The 22,702-nt window shown below is 44.4% G+C and overlaps 1 protein-coding gene across 1 annotated transcript in view; it reads right to left on the bottom strand.

Moving 5' to 3' along the window:
- STK3 (serine/threonine kinase 3) overlaps positions 1-22,702 on the bottom strand; it is a 271,704-nt gene that overhangs the window by 80,219 nt on the left and 168,783 nt on the right. The window contains exons 8-9 of the mRNA XM_075549446.1: positions 22,018-22,143; positions 954-1,146 (exon numbers count right to left, since the gene is read on the bottom strand). Coding sequence (XP_075405561.1) covers positions 954-1,146; positions 22,018-22,143 — 319 coding nt within the window. The remainder of the gene's footprint in view (positions 1-953; positions 1,147-22,017; positions 22,144-22,702) is intronic.

Raw genomic sequence — 22,702 nt, 5'->3', positions numbered from 1 at the left:
AAAAATGGAATTGAAAGATAATGGAATTTTCCCATGAACTTTTGGAAGCCCCTTGTATGGTGCAGCCTTGACATTTCTTTCCAGGGTTTCTCTTGTTCCTCCCTCAGCCCTTATGCCTCGCTTTGCCTGTCACTGGGAGTTAACCAACCATTTAGACCACGTGAAACAGTACTACATTGAATCTATTGGAGCAGTACTTTAGGTTCATTTTTTAATTGGAAAAGTAAACATTAAGAACACTGTCTTTCTTGCTCTAAAATATTTTACACATCAAATGATGAGCTAGGACCCTTCGATAGAAAAGGGTAAGTTCTAGGAATAGTTCAAGGAATAGGAATAGTGATACCAGGAGGGGAGAGGGAAGGCAGGGACAGGAGGGCAGGAAGGGGGAATCAATTCCAATGATCGACACATAAACACACACACACCACCACCACCACCAACCGTCTCCAGGCGGATGAACAACAGAAACCATGGTGGAAGGGAGATAGCGGTTAGGATGAAATACGAAAATAATAATAATTTATAATTTATCAATGGGTCACCAGGGAGGGTGGAGAGAGAAAAAAAGAGGAGCTGATACCAAGGGCTCAACAGAAAGTAACTGTCTAGAAGAGAATAATGGAAACATATGTACAAATATGCTTGATATATTTGAAGATTGTTAAAAGAGTTGTAAAAGCTCCCAATAAAATGATCTTTGAATTTAAAAAAAAGAAAGAAAAAGTAAAGTTCTATAAGCTTGAGTAAAAGAGTTGTTGGGTTTTGCTGTATTAAAATATTTTAAAAGTTTATTTTTGCCATATGTACAAACTCATACACATATGTGTCTATGTATATGTCTTCTTAAACTGTTAAAGCCAAGGAGCAACACTTTCCATGACTGCTCTATCCTGGTTTCTGTGTTTTCCAAATAGAAAGCAGATGGCTTTAGTGGAATAAGGGGTACATACTTTTCATAGTTCCATCTTCTTCTTCCTCATCCTCGCTGTTTATAACCATCGTGCCCAAGTCCGATTCCAGCATGGTGCTGTTGTGCTCGATCATGGTCTGGGCCCCTTCGCTCATGGTGCTCGTGGCCCGCATCGTGCCCACGCTTTCTGAGCTCGTCTTCACCATGGTGTGGGAATCCGGCTCGTCTTCATCCTGCAAGAAAAGACAGCCGTGATGGAAGACCTACTAGGACAGCTGGGCTTCTTAATGCTGAACAACAGCAGGAGTGGAGCATATTTTAACAGTGACTAAATATACTACTAGTATTATTCATTTTAATTTAAAAACACACATACAAATATTATTGTAAGGTCATAAATTATCCCCAACAGCCTCTAACTTTCAGTGACTAAAACCCAAGCAACAGAAACTGTCCGATGAAAGAGAGGGTGGCTAGAATAAGCGAGGATTGAGAGAGAGAAATGAACAACAAATGTGTATCCAAGAATACGGTAGCAATAAAAGACGTAAACATATAAAAGACAGCACAGGAAAGAGGCCATGCTGGTACTTTCCATTCCAACAGGCCTAGCAACACTGCAACCTTGTACAACAGCCATCAACTGAAAATGCAAGTTCGTAGAAGAAATCCGTTTGGAAATATACAAACCCCAAAATGTTTTCAGTGCACTCACCAAAAAAATACACTGGAACAGGAACATAAAAATAAACTAGCAAATTCTGCTTGATAAACTAAGTCTGATTTTTTTGAGGGCGGGGGTAAAAACTTGATTATGCACTGAAATTCATTTATATCTATCCTACTATGTTATGGAAACAAACAAAATCTAGTTCTGGTAGAAGTCAAAGTACAATGTGGAAAACAATTTCTCTATGCTGAACTTCACTGTGGCGCAGGGAACTACTTGAGCTCCAGTTACTGCAACTCCCACCAACTGAGACTATGCGAATGTGAGGTGTTTGTGGCCGTTCACAGAGATTAGGAAGCTTGTTAATAATATAAACAAGGTACATGACAACCCTGTGAAGTGAAATGATGCAAATGAGGTAATATAGAACCAAAACAAGGGGATTAGTCCATTTAAACCATTGTAGCCATTCTGCTAGGTTTAAGTTGGGCCAACCTGGAGGCAACAAGGAGGGAAGATCTCGCTACCATCAGGAAAGAAGAGACGGGAGTGAAGAACAGTCTTTGAACCCAAAGATCTCTGAATAGTAATCTCCTTGATCCAGGAGACAAGAGAGATGTGAAGGGGACGTTATGACAAAGAGAGAGCAGAGGCATGGTGGGAACAGAGGCAGGAGAATCAAGAGGACCAGACAGAGTCGGGGATACTTCCCTGCCCACTGAGCCACAAAGATCAGTGCTTCAGACAGGACATCTTCTAATGAAGTGGGGGCTGCCCTGGCATTTGCCTGGGGAGCGAAGTTTGCTAACCACGGAACTAGAACTGAGCACCTCACGGATTGAGGCTTATTGGGAGTGGCAGGCCTTCTGGGCATTTGCCTGCAGTATGGCTGAGAAGAGGCTGCTTTTTTTTCAATCATTTTATTTATTTTTATTCTTTTCTTTTTAAATTAAGTACTTTTATTGGGGACTCTCACATCTCTTATCACAATCCACACATTCATCCAGTGTGTCAAGTACATTTGTACATATGCCGCCATCACTTTCAAAGCATTCTCTTCCCACTTGATCCCCTGATAACAGCTCCCATTTCTTCTCCCTACCTCCCCCACCTGCCCTCTCCCTCACGAAACCTTGATAAGTTATAGATTATTATTTTCATATGTTATATCGCCCTCCATCACCCCTCACCCACTTTTCCATTGTTTGTCCCCCTGAGATGGGGCTATAGGTTGATCTTTGTGATCAGTTCCCCCCCCCTACCCTAATCCTCCTGATATCTCTACTCTCATTGTTGGCCCTGAGGGGTTTATCTGTCCTGGATTCCCTGTGTTGTGGGCTCTTGTCTGTAGCATTGTGCATGTTCTAGTCTAATCCGATTTGTAAGGTAGAAGTGAGGTCATGGTAGTCGGGGGAAGGAAGCACCAAAGAACTAAAGGAAAGTTCATCGGTGCTATACTACACCCTGATTGGTTCATTTCTTCCCTGTGACTCCTCTATAGGGGGATGTCCAATTGTCTACACTATGCCCCTGCCCCGCAATTCACCTTGGGTGTGACTTTGTTCTGGGTCTTAGATGCCTGATACCTGATCCTATCGACACCTCATGATCACACAGGCTGGTGTGTTTCTTCCACGTGGGCTTTGTTGCTTCTCAGCTAGATGGTTGCTTGTTTATCTTCTAGCCTTTAAGACCCCAGAGGCTATATCTTTTTTTTTTCTTTGAGGCTATATCTTTTGATAGCCAGGCACCATCAGCTTTCTTCACATTTGCTTATGCACACATTTGTCTTCAGCAATCTTGTTGGGAAGGTGAGCATCACAGAATGCCACATTATTAGAGCAAAGTGTTCTTGTGTTGAGGGAGTACTGGAGTCGAGGCCCAATGTCTATCTGCAACCTTAATTCTTAACAGATAGATATGCCCCTCTCGTTATATCTATTTACATATGTACATGCCTGTATTTGGACCTCTATAAATGTCCTTTGCCTCCTGGTTCTTTCCTCTATTTCCTTTTACTTTCCAAAGAGGCTGCTTTGACTGAAGAACTGTTTTTGGAGTATTCCCAATCCTAAATGGTAATGTGATAACTTCCCAAGTTAAACCCCACAATCATGAATATGGTCTATATGTTTTTGTATGGCAATTGCTACATTGCTGATTATCAAACCCAACAAAGAAGTGGAGCATGCCTTGGGAGGGATGATTGGTGCCGCAAGTAATACAGAAGGTCGGAAGATGAGACATGTCTGGCCTCGGCCACATAGGAATCAGGATTGTACTGATGACTGAATTTAATTAACATTTCCCCCTTAGGAAGTCAGAGGTCAGGCCCTGCGACCCTGCCATTTTCACTCAGCAACTTAGGTGACTTTTCATACAAAAAGTACTAGCTCTCAAAGCCCTTTGCTCTCTCTCATGATTCACTCTCACAGTTTTCTAAGACTTCTTTCTTATGACTTAAACTACTACTATGTTGAGGGCTCCCAGCACTTTTCTATCTATTTAAATACTTAATGACTTCTAAAACTCTACATTCTCAAATATGACAGCCTCCTATCCCTGGTCCCTCAGGCTGTCTCCAGCCCCAATCACCAGAAATCACAGCGCAAACCTGCACTAGATATCCGGGAGTAAGACCTCAATGTCTTTTTAGGTCCCGCTTTCATTGTCCACAGTCCCCAAGCTCTTCTCCTTCAAAACAGTCTCTTCACTCTATTGCCTCTCTTCCACTCCTACTGCTAAGGGGTCACAAGAGGAATGCTTCTGGACAGAAGATTCTCTCTCATCACACCTTCCAGAATCAGACCAAAGTCCATTCCAAACTTCTCTTTAATCATCTCATAAGGCACAAAATCTTTAAACTAGGTCTGATTGAGCTCTCCGAACATTAGCTTCTTTGTGCTATAATTGCTTTCTGATCATCACAGGTGTTATGATTACTAAATAAGGAGGCGTAGAGAAAACGTCTGCACACTACTTGAAACCAGGTAGCTTCCTGCCTTTCTCAGAGTACAAAGCAAGGATGTTCCCTGATGACTATTTGCAACACAGTAGCTACTGAGGAATCTAGGACAGCGCCCAGTTCTCATCTTTGTGAAACCTGAATGGTTTTGCCTAGATTTTAATATTCTCTCTATTGTCCACTTACCCTCTAGCACAGTCAGGCTGATGTTGACTGCATCTCCATTCCTCATAAGCCATTGTTATGCTATGCTCATTAATACTTCTTTGCCTACCCAGCATGCCTTTCTTCTTCTATTACCTAGCCCTATCTCAAGTGACCACCACCTGATTCAGTCTTTACTAATGTTTACCCTTTCTTTGACCGTCTTCTGTTCATCTATAATTGACACCACCAATTACAGTTTGGCAAAATCTTCTCTGAATAGCTACCTTGTGGACCAGGAAGTTTTACAGCACTTTGGGAGCCACTAAAAATGCCTCAATACAGTGAACATTCAATGCATATTTGTTTGTTTTTCAGTGAATTCTAAGACCATTACAGTAGGAAGGAAATTAATTGAGCCCCTCAATCTATATTTCACAGAGAGTAGAAGACTGCCCCAAGGTTATACACCTACTGGAAAGGAAAGCTGGACCCAAAACCTGGCTTTTATTTCTCAGTCTATTGGTCCACTAAACACACACCATCTCGCTGATCTACTTTAATGCTTATATTAGAGGTGTACGCTTGTAATTTTAACAACTTACATGTCACCAGCTCTTATACAGAGAAGCCCATGCAAACGATTCAGTCTATCCTAGTCCAAACTAGTCCACACTATCATCTTCTCTCACCTGGACCAATGAAACAACTTCTGGACAATATTCATTATTTCCATTCTTGCTCCTTTAACCTCCTACACAACAGGAGGATTGATTCTTTCAAAAGATAAATCAGATCATGCTATTCCCTGGCTCAAAACCCCGCATTTATATAGCTTCCCACGCGACTCTGAATAAAATCTAAACTTACCATGGCCAAGAGTGTCCTGGCCCAGGAGCATCTGCCATCCAGGTCAACTTCCCATCACATTCCTCTCACTCATCGCGCTCCAGCCAGAATGCCCTCGTCTGCTGTCTCTCAAGCATTTGAGACATGTTCTTCCTGTCTTCTAGCCATGTCTTCCCACTGGCCATGTCTTCCCACTGGCTTACCCCTCTGCCTGGAATGCTCTTCCACAAGACAGTTTGGCCCTGTAAGTAACTCGGTCTCTATCTAGATGTCACTACCTCTTCAGTGAGGTGAGGCTTGTTCTGACTCCCCGAGTCTAAAACTGAAGCCTCCATCCTTTTCAATTCTTTTGTCCTTCTGTATTCTTCTGGGCATATATCCCAACTGGCCTTATTTATGTCTACATTTGTTTATATGCTGATGATCTTCACCACTGGGATGCAGGTTTGATAAGGGAAGGCAAATTACCCTTCATTGTTTAGTCCCCCATGCCTACAATATTTGGCACATGGTAAGCACTTGATAAATATTTAATAACCAAATCCAGATAGTCTCTTGTCCTTAGTTGAGCCAAGAAGCACTGGTTGTACATTTATCATCTGGCAAGGAGTGCACTGGCATTGGAGATCACAAAGATGAAAAGGTCAGACTTTTGTTCACTTTGCTTTTTAAGAAGCTTCAGACACAGAAGAAACCAACTGGCGGGGACCAGTATGTCACAGAGCCCTGTGGGGTGCTCTAAGTGCTGACAAAGCGTGGTGGGAACCCAAGAGTATCACTGCTATTTCTGCCGTAAGCAATAGGAAGGCACCTCATAGAGAGGCTGCCCTGGCATTAGGTCTTAGAGGATGAGCAGCTGATCCATGCTGACATACATACAAATGTTTGCGCATGGTGTCTGTGTCACAACTCCTTTTCTTAGCAGAATTACACTCAGTCATCCCTGCTCAGTGCAAATAATAATCCTCTTAGACTCTACAATCTATAGGTACAGCGACCAGATCTTGTTCACACGGTTGTCTGCCTGGGATCCAGCCCTGTCCCCACTATGTAATTTATTAAACCAATGCTAAGCCCTCAGCATGAGGGAGTGCCAAGGCACAGGCGCCAGGACAATGTGAGGTGAGGTTCTAGTGTCTAATTTGATTTAAACCAATTTATGATTTCAAAACAAATGGCTCGCCAAGAAAAATTGGGAAAGAAAAGCCATTACCCAGAAATTATTCCATTCATTATTCATTTAATAATTATAAAACTAGTTATCACCAACCAGCTCCAAACTCTGCACCATGGTTGTTTCCATCAGCTGCCTCTCTTTACTCCTCTTTCTGCCCATCAACAAACAAGCAGCTCAACTCACTGCCAGTGAGTAGATGCTAATGCATAGCAACCTCTGTGAGTTCCCAGCAGTAGAAAACCCCTCTGTCTCCCGAGGAGCTGCTGGTACTCTGACTGTTGACCTTCTGAACCAAAGCCCAGTGCAAATCACAGCCCAACTTGTGACCACGATGCCCCAGGTTCCTTGGACGGGAGCTACTACATCTGGGTGCCACGGATATTTCAACTGTGCAAAGGACACACTTGAAGCTCGAATCTACAGACTAAATTGTCCAGGGTCATACAACAAGAAAGTGGAGAGGCAAGGATTCTAACCAGTTGTTGGACACAAAAACCCAAAATCAAATTTCCAAATGTATACGATCTTTACATTACCTACACTGTTGTCCACACCTAACTATACACACATATATAACAAGTTAGCTACAACATGTTTCCTCTTGCTAATGTAGTAGATGAAAAAATGCATATACATTGATCGGCTCTTGGTCAGAAAGCTAATTAAACAAAAAGTTCGGATTTATTCTTTCTAGTAGAGCCTTCCCCCCCCCCCCCTGGGGTGAGGGAGTTATTTTCTATCAGTTCCTTTAAAAACTCTACTGCTAATTTAATATCTCATTTTATCATGATTATGACCAGCTTATCCCCAAACACTGCATCTATTTTTACATGTGAGTCATTTGCCTCTTTATCCTGGTAGGGTTCAGCACTGTGACGATTGGGCTTAACGAGAAACAGAACATCTGCTCAGTGAGAAACAGTCCTTTCAGCCTCCCTGAGCCTAAGCTGAGTTCCAGCTACAAAGGGATGATGAAACTCTGACCTCTGGCTTCACACAATTGACTTAAATTATCTGTAAAATTGAAAACCATTAACTGGGTTGAGAAAAGATTGCTTTTACTGCATATTATTCTCACTTACATCGTCACTTTGCTAGAAGATGCTAATCTCATTTACAAATTGAACTCTTGTTGTTTTTTTAAAAAATAGCAATGGGGAAAAAAATCAAGCAAACATTGAATTCACCAGTGGGAGGGCACCCCCCACCCCGAAACAGTAATTAATAGCCCAGAAACAGTAATTAATAAAGTACAGCTGGAGGGAGAAACTCCTTTACATGAAATTAGAAAACCCTGCCACTAATAATAACGCGATGGTGATGAAAACTTTCGGCAATACTTTGCATTTTAAAACAGCGCTAACTCCGAAAATTATTCCTAGTGCTTTACATTATTGTGAAAATGCCATTTCATAATTTTTACATTCTTTAAAGCAAACTCGTCATGTGCAGTGTTTTCCCAAAGTTATACTTCACTTGGATATAGTGTGTTAGTGCTAAAAAGAAAGAAGAGACAAGCATGCTACATTATAGGCGAAGATCTGCAGAGCAGCTGCGTCTGCACTGGAGCGAGCGGCCAGCTTCAGTTAGGGATACAGCGCATTTCAGGCCGCGATCCTCATGTGCCAGGAATGCAAAACAGAGCACTGATGATAATCCAGCTTGTGAATCATACGATCCACATGGAATACAAATATTTGAAAACATTATTAGAAAATCCCACTCCACTGCTCAGGCGGTACCACCCGCGGGAAGAATCACCGGCTTTGCATCAGGCGTCCTTGCATTTGTGTCTCGCGCCTTCTAAATGTCCTGCTCCAGTGTGAACGATTTCAGGGCACTTACACAAAACTCTGGAAAGTGCTCCTCAAGTTTATTACTAATGAGATGTCGTTAGAAGGCATTCAGTTCAACAGTGTCCTAATTGGAAATACTCAAAGCACTTCCATTTCTCTTTTAAAAAATACTTTTACTGGGGGCTCTTGCATCTCTTATCACAATCAATACAACTCATCCAGTGTGCCAAGCACATTTGCACATATGCCGCCATCATCATTTTCAAAGCATTCTCTTCCCACTTGAGCCCCTGATATCAGCTCCCCATTTCTTCCCTCCCCTGCCTACCCTTCCTCACGAACCCTTGATAAGTTATAGATTATTTTTTCCATATCTTATATCATCCTCTGTCGCCCCCTACCCACTTTTCCATTATTCATCCTCCTGGGAGGAGGTTCTAGGTTGATCCTCGGGATTAATTCCCCCTTCCCCACCACCCTTCCCTAATCCTCCTGGTATCGCTACTCTCCTTGTTGGCCCTGAGGGATATATCTATCCTGGATTCCCTGTGTTGCGGGCTCTTTTCTGTGGCAGTGTGCATGCTCTGGTCTCCATTTCTCTTCTTGAAAGAATATTAACTATTTCTGTATTCCCGATGCAATCACACATTTCTACAGTCTCAGTCTCCACAAGCTGGATTATCAGCAGACCGTTTGTGACGGCTTTGATGCAACTGGCCAAGTCTACAATTCTCATAAGTGTGCACCTGCCATAGCAACGAGATGTGTGGATGTAAACTTTTATTCTTCAGGCAAAAAATATAAGTGAGCCAACTCCACACAAGATTGTAAAATTCATGATGAATGTAACTAACCTCAACTGAGTTATACTTATCAAAATACTGAAATGAGAATGTTTTGTTACACGCCAGGGGGGCTAAAAAACTCAAGGGGAAAAAAACTCCTTATCTTTTCATTCAATCCTCCATGAACTTTGGAAGCTCCCTCTTGTATCTGTATCACAAATAATCGGTTGAACATCAGAGCAAGTATCCGAACAACAGAAGGAGTCTTCTATTAAAGAGACTTGGGAAGCAGCATCAGTGAAAATAAAATATACGGTTAGTGTTAACTTTCCAAAAGTAAGTCTGCCACAGCACACTGAAATACCCTAGCAACCAGTCCGCTGCCGTCAAGTCCATTCCACTTCGTGGCCACTCATGTCTGTCAGAGCAGACGTGTGCCCGCAGGCCTCACAAGAAGTGGCCTTCCAGGAGGAATGAGTCGTTCCTGTGAGTGCAGGCGGCATTAAAGGTCTGGGGAGCTCAAACCCTCTCAAAGGTGCTTATGAAGGGATGGCACCCAAAGACCCCACAGTAAACATAACAAGCACAAAATAACGGTGTAGCTGAGCTTTCCAGATAAGAAGGAAATCTCCAACTGGCCCAGAGGAGCAGAGTGAACCCCTGGAGTGATAAGCTACACCTGACTTTGTGGCTGCCCTCTGTCCAGGTGACCGTGATTGTGACAGAGCATGTCTTTAAACGGGTTTCTAGTTGAAGGTATAAAGGGGAGTGAACAGGATACCATGTTCTCACAAAAGTAGAGCGGTATGCCTAGAACTTCTGGCCGAGACTGGGAATTGGAAAAGCAGGTAATCACCCGAAGGCAAAGGAGATGATAAGCAAGTTTGTCTATCTCACCTGGATTCTGGATGAAGAGCAGCGGGTGGGGGCAGGGAGAAGTCCCTTTCGAATTTGCAGACTTGTGTTGGGCTGCTAACTGCAAGGTGAGGAGTTTAAAACCATCAGCCACTCTGCGGAAGAAAGGCAAGGCTTTCTACACCCTGAAAGAGAGCCTTGGAAACCCACAGGGGTAATTCTACTCTGCCCTCTGGTTGTTAGGGGTCGGCGTCCATTGCATGGCAGTGAGTTGGGTTTTTGCTCCACAGAGAGGAGCCCAGGGTGGAGGACATTATTCACTGAGCTACCAACCACAAGGTGGCGTTTTCGTTTGTTGTGCACCATGGAATTGGGTTTGAGGGTATGGGAAATACTCCCAAAGAATTGATTCAGACTCAAATGGGACCCCACAGGATGGAGTAGAACTTGCCTCCCCTATTTTGTCCCCTAGAATAGCCGGCAGGTTCAAACTGTTGACTTTGGGTTAGTGGCCCAACATATAACCCACGACCCCACACCAAGCTTCATTCCAAGTTACAGCAAGCCTATACAGCTACAGAGATGCTGACGGTATAAATCTTTATGGAAGCAAACAGCCTCATCTTTCCCCAAAGCAACAGGGGTAGATTTTAACCACCAACACTAGATTAGCAGCCAAATACCTAGAATTCACACCAACACTAGAATTTGGTTAAAACCAAACTCACTGCCATTAAGTTGATTCTGACTCGGGACAAGGTAGAACTGCCCCTGTGGATTTCTGATACTGTAACTCTTTAGAGGAGCAGAAAGCCTCCTCTTTCTCTCTGGTGATTTCAAACGGCTGACCTTGTGGTTAGCAGCCCAAAGTGTAACCCACCATACCACCACAGCCCCCGGTAACTCACAAAAAGTCACCACACATGTAAGAGGGGTGTGGCGGGAGCAGAGGATAAACCCCTTTAACCAGAGGCCTGCTGAAGAAGCGGGGTTAGCTAAGACCTTGAAAGGTTAAATTTGGTTCCTGAAAACAGAGGACTTTTAAGAGAGCACGAGGAAAGATCATGGGCAGTGGCATGAAGACTTGGGCTAGAACGCACAGCAGTAGTAAGTGGGTCCCATCGCTCCACAGGAAAGCTTTAAACTTACTAGCATGGTGCCAGTTTAGGTCCAGCACAAACTGCTCGGCAGCGAGGGGATGGGAGCCGCGGAGGCTGATGAACACACTGGAGAAGAAGATAGACTAGAATCACAAGGTCATTACTGAAATCTAGATTTGAGGCAGAGTTTGGCCAAAATAGATTCCTAAAGAAACAGAAATAACAAGTTGAAACTGACCTAAATGATGGGGAAAAAAATGAACCACCATATTCTAGAAAGTTTCTGGACGGCCCAGCAAGAGCTAATGAGATAGAAAATTAACTCCCAATATTCCGAACCTAGAGAAACCAAACTGCTTTTAAAAAGGAGGCTGTGAAAGAGTCTAATGTGAAAAGAGGAGCAATGTTAGTCATCTATAACCAAAAAGTCACTTCCTGGGCATTGGCATTTCAGCACTTAAGGAAGGAGTGGGACCTAAGTAGTCACCTGTGGTGACAGTCTACTCAAGAAGCAGCCAGAAAGCTGGGCTCGGGTTGGGGGGGGGGGGACGTGTCTCTCCTCTCCACCCCCTGCCCCGTCAATCTAGGCTGATGTGTGTCACGTGAGAGCACGCTGGGCTGCTAACTGCAAGGTCAGCGGTTCAAAACCACCGGCCTCTCTCCAGGAGAAAGACAGGCTTTGTGCTCTCGGGAAACCCACAGGGGCAGTTCTACCCTGCCCTATAGAACTCTGAGTTGGCATTAACTGCACAGCAGTGAGTTTTGAGTTGAACTTTATCAAAACGCAAATCGGAGTCATTTCTGGTACACTGCCAAGATTGGCAAAGGGTAGCACCCGGCTCTGCTCCCCGTCCTCTCTTACCAGCGCTCCTGCACCTCTGTTGTTTACCTGCCGTGAGGGAAACGGCCTACAGCAGGACTGCTAGTTAACGCCGACCTTATTGGTACTATGTTCAGCTCCACTGAGACGAGATCCAAAGTCAAAATGGCTTCCCTCAAAGATGCCTGTCAAGCCCCGCTTCATCGTAGAATGAGCTGAAGAGACATGAGTAGCTTTGTAGTCCACAACGTAAAGAGATGAAGCTCGGCGCTATCTGAAACCCGTGCGGAGAATGAACGGTCGGCCTATCTGGGACGCAGGTGGCCCCTCGGTTGCCCTGCAAAGCCGGCATCACAGCTGAAGCAGCTGCTGGCTCTGACGCACCTGTCTTCTGTCTCTGACACAATCATCTGCCTTCCCCCTTCACACAGCCCACCTTCTTGCATGTTCACAGGCATGTTTTAAAGTTACATCAAAGCTCTCAGGATCTCCAAAAGTCATAAAAAGAAGGGGGAGAACCTCGTTCGTCAGTACAACACGCCTAAATGGTGAGAAGGTGTGTGGGCAGGACTTCAGAGGCTCTGTGATGCAAGACGGTACAAGTTCTTGGCATCATATTAAAAGTTTCCCAACAAAAGATTATCTTACATCCCTGTGCACAACACTGATACACAATAGAGTAAATTGAAAAGCAAAAGAAACCTTAACCATGACTTTTCTGCTTCTCTCTCAGCCAAAAGCATGTCAAAGGATTAACAAAATATCAAGAAGCTTATACATCAAATATTTTAAAGTAAGAATAACACCTTTAAAATCGGTTGTTGTTACACGTAGTTTGTAAAAGAACCACAAGAGGGCACCAAAGACAAAAGACTTGAACAAGTTCCATGCAGTGCTTTACAAACTAGGTTCACAACCATTATAAGGCTAACTACTAGGGTACCTTTCAGAGATAAGATCGTGGCTGACATTTTGAAAAAACTGATATATATATATATATATATAATTTTAATACTCTAAGATGTCATAAGTCATGTCTTTATGTAAACCAGGTTTAGATTTCTTAAGGGCAGCGAGTGCCGCCATCTCCGTTGTAAAATGCACATAATAGCAAGAGGCCAAGCAATAGCTGCCGATCTCACCAAAAGTGGTGGAAATGTCAACTATTCCTATCACTTTATCACTACATTCTAAACTGCTTTATAGGAAAAGATTATGACTGCAGACCTTTGTTGCTAGAATATACATGACAAAGGACTGGTTTGTCTTAGAACGAAATTTCTTCTCTTTTATTCCTTTTTCTGTTCCAAATAATAGTGTTCAAAGAGCAATTAGGAGCTTTAACACACACTTATCAGGAAAAATAGCATTTGTATAAACTTGGAAATGATAATATTATAAAGCTTTTTTAAGGAATCCTCCTCCAAAACATACATTTCAGAAGAGGGCTTTGAAGCACGCTAAACCAATATTGATTTTAACAGGCAGTTTACATTACTGAAACTCCCAATATAAATGAAACTCTGGGGCCGAGGAGGTCAAGACAGCAAGAAAGCAAACAAACCCCCCAGCCCAGCCCAAATAATCCTCAGACATTCGTCTGCGGCATTGCCGAAGCCATACAGACCGGTACTTTTGCCACGCTGATTCTTGCCAGCAGATCCACTCTGCGCTGCGGACTGCAGCACCACACTACACAGTCAGTGACCGTGGGGGCCGGTAAAACTGATTTCAAAAGAAGACACACACAGATCTGTCCATTTTCTAGGTATTTGTCACCTACTTACTGGGTGCCCAGAAGGGTGATAAGCTACAGTGCTATCTTTGAGAACCCGTACACATTAGTGAAGGCAGCTTAGAAAGTGGTCGTTGAAAATCACAAGAGCAGTACTAGAGTTTACACGGGACCCCACAGGAGCATATCGGAGCACGCGTCTGCTGCTGAAGCCCAAAGGACAAGGAGCTGCTAATCAGACAAGTTGGGGTGATGTCAGGTAGGCAGAAGCAGTAACTTGTGTTTTTGGTTTTTTGTTTGTTTTTAACTTTTATTCTTTTAAGCTTAACTGATTCCCCAGCCATAAATTTTTGCTTCTTCGGTTCCTTCTGGGAGATCTGTTTTTCTTCTGTGCAGCCTTCTCTTCTGGTTTAGAAACAATGTGTACCTTTTCATTCAGGATCATGCCAGTGTGGCAGGGGGAGCGCATGGACGGGTTGATCCGACCGTGAGCGCTGTAGGTCTGGCGGCGCATCTTGGAGGCTTTGTTCACCTGGATGTGCTCAATCACCAGAGAATCCACATCTAAACCCTTAAGTTCAGCACTACTCTGCAATTTTAAGCATGTCCAGCAAAAACTCACCACTCTTTTTGGGCCACCGACCCTGTGACTGATCGCACTGTTTGGCCTGGCCACACCTACCAATGCCACCTTTGTAACATCAGAAAGGTGCACACTGCTTCTGCAAAGTGACGTCTTTCAAATATCTGGTGGCTTTCTGGACATGCATACCTTTGATGGCCTGGGCAGTTTCACTGGTGTTCTTCAAGTGGACCTGGAGATTCGACCCTCTTGATTTGCAGGATTTTGTGGGGTTTTCTGGGTCAAGTGAGTAGTGAACCATTTTGGCAGATCACCTCAGGCCATTACTGGAAGAGGTCTTGTGTTTGCTTTTAAAAAACAAAATCAAAATGCTTTGGGGATAACTCTTTTGTGCTCAGAATTTAACTACCTCTAGAATCCTGCTGCTTCCCTAACTGCCCCACTTCTCCCGTAGAGTCCAGATTCGTATGCATACCCAACTGCCAGCCTCAGAAGGGGACTTGGATGACCCAGGGCTGACACTTCGAATTAAACACGTCCCAAAGTGATCCCCAGAAGGCCACAGCCTTGAAAACACTACAGGGCAGTTCTGCTCCTCACAGGTCAGGTCACGTCAGCAGGAACTGACTGCATAGCAACGCACAACAACAAAGTGACCTCATCTGCCCGAGAGGCTGGTCTGGGAGCTAGCGCGGCTGGGGAGTGTCTCGGCACCATGGAAGAGGTGCAGAAAGTGAGCAGCGTGAAGAAATGATGTTGTGTTTTGTAGGCTGTCTGCGGGGAACTTCCTGAACAGAATGGGATGGGGAAAGACTTGCTGTACTGTGGAGAAAACGGATGACTTCCACCTGGGCCAGGGCACCACGGTCAACACCAACAGAACTACCTTATATTGACAGAAAGTGCTCTTGACCCCAGGACCTACCCCCAGTCTCCTCATGGGGAAACCGAGGAATTCCGAGTGAGAGGCCGTCTAACAGAAGATGGAAGCGGTGCTCCAACAAACTGCCAGGGCCATCCCCAAGGGCAGTCCGAGAAACCATGGCCAGCAGAAAGAGGCTATGGAGCCACGGTAACTAAATGGAATATCATATTCTAGAGTAGTGGTTTCAACCTTCCTCAGGCCGCAACCCTTTCATACAATTCCTCATGGTGTGATGACCCCCCCACCATAACATTATTTTTGTTACTACTTCATCACTGTCATTTTGCTACTGTTATGAATCAGGTGACCACTGTGAAAGGGTCGTCCCCCAAAGGGGTCGCAACCCACAGGTTGAGAACCACTGGTCTAGATGGACTCAAACAGAAAAATGGACACCAGGTAAAAGAAAGTCCTGGACTTTAGGTAATACCATGTGTCAATATTTGCTCATGAATTGTGACAGTGCCCCCATGCAGATGCTAACACACAGGCAACACTGGATTCGGGGCTTAGGGAACCTCTGCAAATTCTTTTGTAAATTGTAAACTATGCAAAAATGTAAGTGTAAACAACAACAAAAAAAAGAATAGAAAACCTGAGGAAATCCTCCACATATACTTCAATGGGAACAAAGAATTATGGAGAGTCCAAGTTAGATCAAAGGCCTAGTGCTAAATAAAGCCGTTAGGCCAGTGCCTTTCGGCCAGGCTGCACATGAGAATCAGGCAGGGATGGGAGGTGTTGTCAAACATGCCTGGGTCCTCCCCTGGACCAGTAAAGTCAGAAATTACGCAGAGTGAAAAACCGATGGTTCGCAGTGACCAAGACTGAGCGCTCCAGCCCTCTGCTAAGGCATCTACATAGTCAGACACGTCTCAAGGAGCTCCTCCCCATTGTAAGTAGCTAAAGCACACAGACTGTGAGTGAGTCATATGTATAATTTGTTGTTTGGACAAGGACAAAACAAACTCTACATTCCACTACCAAGAACACAGTCTGCCACCGCTTTGCAGAGTAAAGTAGTGGGGCGTGGACTTGCTTAAACACCGCTCTTCTGTCCATGTCTTTGTAGCGCCCACCAAAAGAGCGGGTGAGACCATGCACACAGAGTGAAGCGCTCCGAAGGGACTGGTCAGTTTTGCCATTCCTTAGGGTATGAGGGAGTCATCGCCAAAGCAGAGGGAGAAGAATCCCACCATCATCAAGGACGCAGAGCTACTATCATCCAAATGCGTGCGAGATCCCTGGGAGGTGACAGAGGCACCAGAGGTGGCGCCACAGAGGGGTGTACAAGACAGAGATGGCAAGGCAAAGCAGCAGGCCCCCCACCTCACACAACAAAGCAGCGTCCAAGGGACCTTATGGCTGAGGACCAGAAGGGGGAGGCTGCTGGCTGAGAAGAGGCACTCATGTGGACCAAAGATTGTAGCCTGAATGTTTCTGATCCTGAACTGTGGGAATCAGGTAGCTTCTCTAGTAAACCTTGTCACTGAGGGCTGCCTGAGAGCTCCGTACAGCCATGGCGATGGATGAAGCAAGCCAGCAGAGCAGCAGAGTACAGCGGGAGGCGCGGGCGGGGTCAGAGCACGGTACAGAAGGACGAAGGACGGGGTGGAGGTATGTCTGGCCTCTGCCTCATGGAAATCGGCCCTGGGCTGGTGTGGAGGGGGGTTTCTTCTCCCTACACCTTCCCTATTTCCTCAGACACTAGAAAACATTTAGCAAAGGGCACAAGGTGGGTGTGATTTTTTAAATGAATGCATATTTTAATATTTTATAGGGAAAGAACTTTTCAAATCTTATACAATAGAGATGATTCAGATCAAATTGATTTATACCTATTCTGAATGTTCCTTGGTGAAAAGAAAATGTTGTATTTAAAAGGTGTGCTGAATTAAAAGCAGTTACGTTCACAAAAAGTCTGTAAAAGGTGAACTTTGAGACGATTCAGAGATTTACAGCATATAAGAACACATGTGTTCTTTTACCAGGTCACACTAATGATCCGAGGACATCTCCTACTAATAATGCCCAACAAGCAACTTCTTTCTTACAAGGTGACAGGGTCAGCCACCTCAGGCAATGCCTTACTGGCTTGATATCATAACAGTTCAGTCGCTGGAGAAGGACCCGCCCAGGTTCAGGACCCAGAAGCCTGCCATAGAGACTGCTAGAAAATCCAGGTGGATCCGGCTAACACTAGACACAGTACAAAACCTGGCGCTGAAGTTGAATTCTGCACATGCCCCTCGCCCACCCACCACCCCACCAAAGATATGCTAAGTCCTAACCCACAGAACCTATGCCCTTATTTCAAATAAGGTTAGTAAGTTAAAATGAGGTTTTTAGGGTCTGCCCAATCCAGTCCACCTGGCGTCCCTATATGACCAGAAGGTCTCACACAGTGGGTAGGCAGGGGCAGAGAATGGAGATAGCAGAATAAGCCAGGGAATGCCTGGAGTATGGAATGCTGAAAGGAGGATTCCCCTCCTATGGAGGTTTGGAAGGGAAGATGGCCCTGCCAGCCCCTTGATTTCAAAGGTCTGTTGCTTAAACCTCCCAGTTTTCACTCATTTGTTACTGTGGTCTTATCAAACGGATACACCTGGCCACGCAGCTCTCTCGCCAGGCTAAAAAGACCTTTTCTCTTTGAAAAACCACATTGAAAGAGGAGGCTTAATCTCAATTAAAACAACTCTCTCTCTCACCATCGCTACCACCAAGTTAGTTCTGACTCACCGTGACCCTCCATAGGGTGAGTGGGTGCAGACAGCCTCATCTCGCACCTGGCGGCTGGAATCCCTACTCTGTGTTAGCAGTCAATCCAGTGATCACCCGACAGCACCCCAAGGCTCCATCATGGAAACACGACTGCAATCCCAAATACTCCTAGTCCTTCTGCAGTGTCCTCGCACAGCCAGTCCCCAGAATCCCAGCTAGGCCAGAACTGGCCGACTGAAGGCACCATCTGAGGGAAAACTAACCAGTCAGTTTCCTGGGCCCTGGGCATCGTGGTAAGTAGGAGGTGGAAAGAGCTGGATGCACACATTACAGACAGATGTTAGGTAAGCGTAAATCTATGAAATAAGGGCTCGTTACTCTACAATCCTTGTTGTAGGGTAAGGGAGGAGGGGAAGCAAGACTGTACTGCTGCCCTAGGGTGTACAGAAAATTCTTTGGCAAAAGGTCCAGTAGTTCAGAAGAAAACATCCATTTAATTCTCTTCTGATTAGCTGCTAATTTGGCACGGCTTGCCTTAATGGCTCTGATTTTTGGGCAATGTTAAGAAGCCTTCTCTGCCCTGCTTTGATCACTCTCACTAGTAAGATGCACAGAATACCACAGAACCGAACTGAGCCCAGAGAAAGACCTGTACAAGATGCACTGACAAGGTGGCTGCGGCACTGGGCCCCGCCACGCAAACAATTGTGAGGCTGGCGCAGGGCCGGGCAGTGTTTGCTCTGTTGGAATTGACTCGACAGCACCTAACAACAGGCACTGCCGGAATCTGGAACCATACAATCTGAAAATATATTGTTTTATGGATGTATACTTCTAACTTGATCATATTAAATACTGTAATTCAAGCCCCATATTCACAATTAGAATGACAAAGCACTCAAGAAAGGACAACAGCGTCCATGAAAACTGAAGCAGGAGCATGCAGTTTATGCCTATGTCTCTCAAAGTTCATCCAAAAATCTCAAAAGACACAGAAAAAAGACAATTCACAAATGTGGGAAACAGAAGGATTTCTCCCAAGTTGTCTCCCCCAAATATATGCCAAACTTAGCTGCTTGCGAATGCCATACACTTGGAGGGCATCAGTAGATCAGGGGTCATTCTCCCAAAGGGCTATCAGCCATCTGGAGCAAGCAGTCACCACTGATTATCCCACAACAAGTAGGGCCCACTCCCTTCTGATAAGGATAATGGTTGACAGTTTCCTTGTAGTAGACCCCACAAAGGTCAAGCCCACCCACGGTGGCCAAGGTTAGGCCGCCATCATGAAGCTAGGGTCCGCCCTTCTTGTCACATGTATGCCTCTAGTCCCTCCCCTTCCTATCATGTGTATAGCCCTAGCTCATCCCCTTCCTGTTACGCCTACCCCCATTGTACATCCCTTTCCTGTGATGCGTATGCCTATTTTACTGCCCCTTCATGTGACATGTGGTTACCTGCAACCACGCCTCCCTAAGTAGACATAACCCTTGGTTAGCAATAAAGGGGGTTCTCGAGCCTCCTGCAGGGTCTCCGCCCCACCTCGCCTTGACCCACACTGTGTGCAGACCTGGTTGGTATGATCATGGCCATCCAGGAGGTGAGCATGCTAGGATGAAATGTGTCCAACTCCATTATTTGACTCTCTCTTCTATCTCTCATGCTCTCGATGATTTTATTATATATAGTTTATTATATATATATCAATCATACAATTGCGCCTACAGAACCCGCAATCAGTGGTGGGGGGGCTAGCACCCCTTCCAGCCACACATAAAGACAGAGAGCACAGAGGAGGAGGTAGCAGAAGGAAGAAATCAAAAAAATCTAGAAACTGGAAAGCTTCCAAGGATAAATACAAGGAGGCTTCAGATCATTTGTGGATAGATGGAATTAATAACAACATAACAACCTCACTGCCATCAGGTTGGTTCCTACTCACAGTGAACCTACAGGACAGGGCAGAAATGCCCCATACATTTCCAAGACTGGAACTCTTCATGGGAAGAGGAAGCGTCCTCTTTTTCCTGCAGAATAGCTGGTGGTTTCAAACTACTAATTGTGTAGTTAGCAGCCAAAAGCATAACCACTAGGCTACCAGGGCTCTCTTGAAATGTAAAGATAATGAAATTTCCCCATAAACGTTTAGAAGCCCCCTTGTGTGTGAGTGAACCTGAAGGAAGGGCAGAAACCACAGGCAGCAAACAAAGTCAATAGACCTGGTGTTGGTTACAGTGAGTGAGGCTCATTCCACACAAGCTCTGGGGCAGCAAGTCCACAGTCCTAAGCAGTGAGTGGGCAGATTCTGACTAAGAACGGGACTGACACTTCATGAGCGGTCCAACCTCAGTGCCCTCTAACTAAACTATTACCCAGGTCCAGATCCACAGACACTTTGACTTAGGAAATGTGTGTTGTTTTAAGTGGCGAAGCTTTGGGGTACATGGCAGGTAAAGGCCCTGACTAAGGTAAGGCCTTTTGTCATGTTCAAAAGTGGGTTTAAATCTCAAAGGAGCCTCTGTGGCTGTAGCCCAGCAAGGGAGGGGTGTGTCTGAGGGAAAGGAGCATCCATCCGAGGGGCAGGAAAGCAGCCAAAGGACTGTGTATGTCAGAAAGAACAAAGGAGGCGTCCAGCAGTCTCTACCGGGCTGAAAACATGGAAACCAGCCTGTAGTTAAGTACAGGCAGAGAAGGATAAAGCAAAACGAATTCCCTGCCTACTGGTGGCTGACTAAGGCATCTCGCCGGCCCAGTAGTAACTCGGTCTGCACACATCCTGTCAAAGCCCAGAAAAGGCCAGTGAGTGCCAGCACAGCGGGGCAAAGACTAGACTTTTCAATGAACTTGACCTTCTCCAAAATGGTGTTCATCTGATTAAGTCAATGTTGCTCATAAAACAATAAATTAATTTAAAGGAAAGTGAGCATCGGGTGGTAATGAGGGATCATGGGAGTTTCAAAGTAGATAAACCTTTCATTTCTGACTCCTGATTCCAAACTTTGGCAAATCGTTTCTCTTATAATTTTACTCAACTGCCAAATGGGCCAACACCACTATACACCAGCAAGCTTAAAGATCAATGGAATAATAGCTGATCAAGTGTTTCTGGAACTGCAAAATGCTAGACATGTGTCAAGTGGAAAGACATCTGAAACTAAATAGATGAGGGGCTTCAGAGAGTCTGTGGGGAAATCCACTGTCTTTTCATTCCATCTTTCCCTGAACTTTCTGAAGCACGCTTATTACCTATTGCTGAACAAGAACCCAGTATGGGAACTATACAATCCCTTGAAAAAAAGAACCCAAGTATGTACATAATTCTGTACTACCCACTATTTCTATAGAATTAATGTACATTCACAAACGCCTGAAAAATGTAAATGGAACCAGCTGGCTCAACCCCCTGAACCCTTGTTTGTCCTTTCTGCTTTCTCCCCTAGCCCTTCTTCTACTGCAGCACTAGTTATCTACAGCACCGTTGATAGCAAGTTCCAGAAAGTTCCCAAAGATATGGCACAAAATTGACCGCATGCAAGACATTTCTCAACAATTACGGAGTACCAACTAGAGAGAAGGCATTGTGTAAGAGTGTTATAGCAACCTTACTTCTCACTTATCCATAGTTCTTAAAACCTAAGCATAGCAAGCACCGTAATATAAACCAATTAAATTCTACCTCACAATGTAACAACCCAGTAAGTGCTATTGAGGCAAAAGTCACAGTAAAATGATTGCTCACTTCCATAGACGATTCCAATTCATAGTGGGTCTATAAGACAGGGGAGAACTGCCCCTCTGCTGTTTCAAGATCATACTCTTTACAGGAGTAGAAAGGCCTGGCTGGTGGTCTTGAACTGCTGACCTTGCACTTAGCAGCCCAACATGTAACTACTGTTGCTACCGGGGCTCAAGAAGAGAGCTGGGCAAATCAGTTATGTGTCAACAGGGAAAAATCAATTTCCCAAAGGCAATTACGAACCGAATTGTCTTCCTCCTCTTCCAGCTCACGCTGCTGCTCTTCATGTCTTTTCGCTTTGATCTCCATAGCTTCTGTGATCAGATCTCTTAAAATCGACACCGGCTTTGCATTCTTGATAAAATGATGCTACAAAAGGAAAGTTTATGGGATATCAATTCAAAAGCTTTCTCTGAATTGCATAAAACACATGTGAAAACAACAGGTGCATGCTAATAGGACTAAAGATGTCAACAGTTTTTCATCTAGAACCAAAAGCATACATGTAGAAAACACTATTTCAGATACTTTTGAACTAAAGATTTTGAGTTTATTTGCTTAATTAAAAAGTGAGAGAGAGCATTAAAAGACAAAGACACTCACAAAAAATGCCACCCTATAAGTAACCAAACTACAGTATCCTTGAAAACATAATTGTCCAACAGAGTACAGCTTGAGAAGAAATTTTTAAACTAAAACAAAACCAATAGAACACACTGTGAGTTATATTGCATATAAAATAAATTTATTTGGGTCTTTAGTAACAATGGCCAGCTAAAACCAGTGGCCAACAGGGCAGCAACTATTTTGTTACATCCTTTTTAATGTCTTACATCTTAAATAATTTAGTCTTCTCCAATGGAGAAATTTTTAATTTGCAAAAGATAATTTTTCATAAACATTCACTCACTACTAAACTTTATAAAAA

This window comes from Tenrec ecaudatus, chromosome 5 (assembly GCF_050624435.1).
Source record: "Tenrec ecaudatus isolate mTenEca1 chromosome 5, mTenEca1.hap1, whole genome shotgun sequence".
NCBI lineage: Eukaryota > Metazoa > Chordata > Mammalia > Afrosoricida > Tenrecidae > Tenrec > Tenrec ecaudatus.
This window is presented reverse-complemented; position numbering and strand designations above follow the sequence as displayed.